This window comes from Mandrillus leucophaeus, unplaced genomic scaffold, assembly GCF_000951045.1.
Source record: "Mandrillus leucophaeus isolate KB7577 unplaced genomic scaffold, Mleu.le_1.0 Scaffold11, whole genome shotgun sequence".
Classification (NCBI taxonomy): Eukaryota; Metazoa; Chordata; class Mammalia; order Primates; family Cercopithecidae; genus Mandrillus; species Mandrillus leucophaeus.
The window spans coordinates 1500050-1502047 of record NW_012099209.1 but is presented as its reverse complement, the minus strand read 5'-3'; the positions used below and the strand labels follow the sequence as shown (position 1 = coordinate 1502047).

At 50.5% G+C, this 1998-nt stretch overlaps 1 protein-coding gene across 1 annotated transcript in view; it reads right to left on the bottom strand.

Annotated features, from left to right (window-relative positions):
* COLGALT1 (collagen beta(1-O)galactosyltransferase 1) overlaps positions 1–1998 on the bottom strand; it is a 31112-nt gene that overhangs the window by 11377 nt on the left and 17737 nt on the right. Inside the window, exon 5 of the mRNA XM_011990136.1 lies at positions 1272–1476. Coding sequence (XP_011845526.1) covers positions 1272–1476 — 205 coding nt within the window. The remainder of the gene's footprint in view (positions 1–1271; positions 1477–1998) is intronic.

Here is a 1998-nt window from a genome sequence, read left to right as displayed (position 1 = left end):
CCACCACGCCTGGCTAATTTTTTGTATTTGTAGAGATGGGGTTTCACTGTGTTAGCCAGGATGGTCTCAATCTCCTGACCTCATGATCCACCCGCCGTGGCCTCCCAAAGTGCTGGGATTACAGGTGTGAGCCACCACACCCGGCTCTACAAATAATTTTAAAATTAGCTGGGAATGGTGGTACCTGCCTATGGTCCCAGCTACTCAGGAGGCTGTGGCAGGAGGATCACTTGAGCCCAGCAGATTGAGGCTCCCGTGAGCTATGATAGCGCCATTGCACTCCAGCTTGGGCAACAGGGCAAAACCCTGTCTCAAAAACAAACCAAACAAAAAACAGTAAAAATGCATGTTAAAAAGGAAACAGTTTGACAAAATGTGAGTTAAGTTACTTCCTTCTACATCTACCCTTTTCTGGATGGTTTGAACTTTTTTATGAGTGTATCTTTTTTTTGAGACAAAGTCAGGTTCTGTCGCCCAGGATGGAGTTCAGTGGCGCCATCTCGGTTCACTGCAACCTCCGCCTGCGGGGTTCAAGCAATTCTCCTGCCTCAGCCTCCAAGTAGCTGGCATTACAGGCACTTGCCACCATGCCCAGCTAATTTCTGTATTTTTTTTTAGTAGAGATGGGTTTTCACCATGTTGGCCAGGCTGGTCTCGAAATCCTGACCTCAAGTGATCCACTGAGCCTAGCCGAGTGTGTATCTTTTTTAGACTAAAAAATTCAACGATGCTCTTTTAATTTAATTTTATTGTATTTATTTTTTTTGAGACAGAGTCTCGCTCTGTTGCCCAGGCTGGAGTGTAGTGGTGTGATCTTGGTTCACTGCCTCCTGGGTTCAAGCAATTCTTGTGCCTCAGCCTCCTGAGTAGCTGAGAGTACAGGCACCCACCACCACGCCCAGCTAATTTTTGTATTTTTAGTAAAGACGGTTTTCACCATGTTGGCCAGGCTGGCCTCAAACTCCTGACCTCATGTGATCCGCCTGCCTCACCCTCCCAAATTGTTGGGATTATAGGCGTGAGCCACTCCGCCTGACCAACCAATAGCTCTTAAAGAGCTAGGGAATGAAGCTAACCAGTAAAGCCAGGGCTGGAGAGAGACTGGGTCCTGGAGACATTATCTGAACACCTAGATACAGCTGTATCTGAAGTCAGCCCTGCGCTGCAATGTTTGGGTTCTGTGAATCTTCCGTGTGCTCTGAACTGGCTTAGTGCAAAACCCAAAGAACCAGGCAGATGGCCCTGCAATGGCAGACCTCTCATGTACGTACCTGCCTGCTTGCAGGAGAAGGCGAAGACGATGATGTCGTCAAAGGACCAGGTGTAGTCAGGGTGAGGTGGGTAGAAGGCCAGGTTCCTGGACGCTGCCTTCCGCAGGTCGATCAGGAAGGTTGAGTGCACCATGGGAACTGCAAAGCAGCCCCGGCGGTCTCGCTTGCGGATGGGGATGTAGGCAGGTGTGCGCTTGTAGTAGCCCTGTGGGGAGAGAGCGACAGTTCCGCATAGGGGTCTTTTGAAAGGTGAGGATGGAGGCCCATGATAGCGGGCGGCATGGAACAGGACCAGACGGAGAGCCAGGCACAGCAGTGTGTGCCTGTGGTACCCCCCAGATTCAAGCCCAGTATGGGACCTGTGGCCAGGCCTGGCCAATAAGAAAGAGCCTTGTATTTCCCCAGCTTCAGTAATGAGTTCAGAGGTAGTGTAGAGGAGACTAGCGATGGCCCAATCAGAATGGATGACGGCTGGACGCTGCTGAGATCACTCTCAAGCTGTCTGAGAATGAACCCACCCAAAGGATGGAGAAAGACAGTTAGCCAAACACCTGGATCAAGCCATGCCTGAAGTCCCATCTTGACACTACCACTTGCTAGCTGTGTGAGTTTACGCAAGTCACTTCCTCTCTGTGTTTCTGTTTCCACCTCTGGAATAGCAGGGTGGGGGACAATCAAAGACCCTCTATTCTTCCCTCCCGTCTGGCCTCAGAGGACTGTTTGAAGA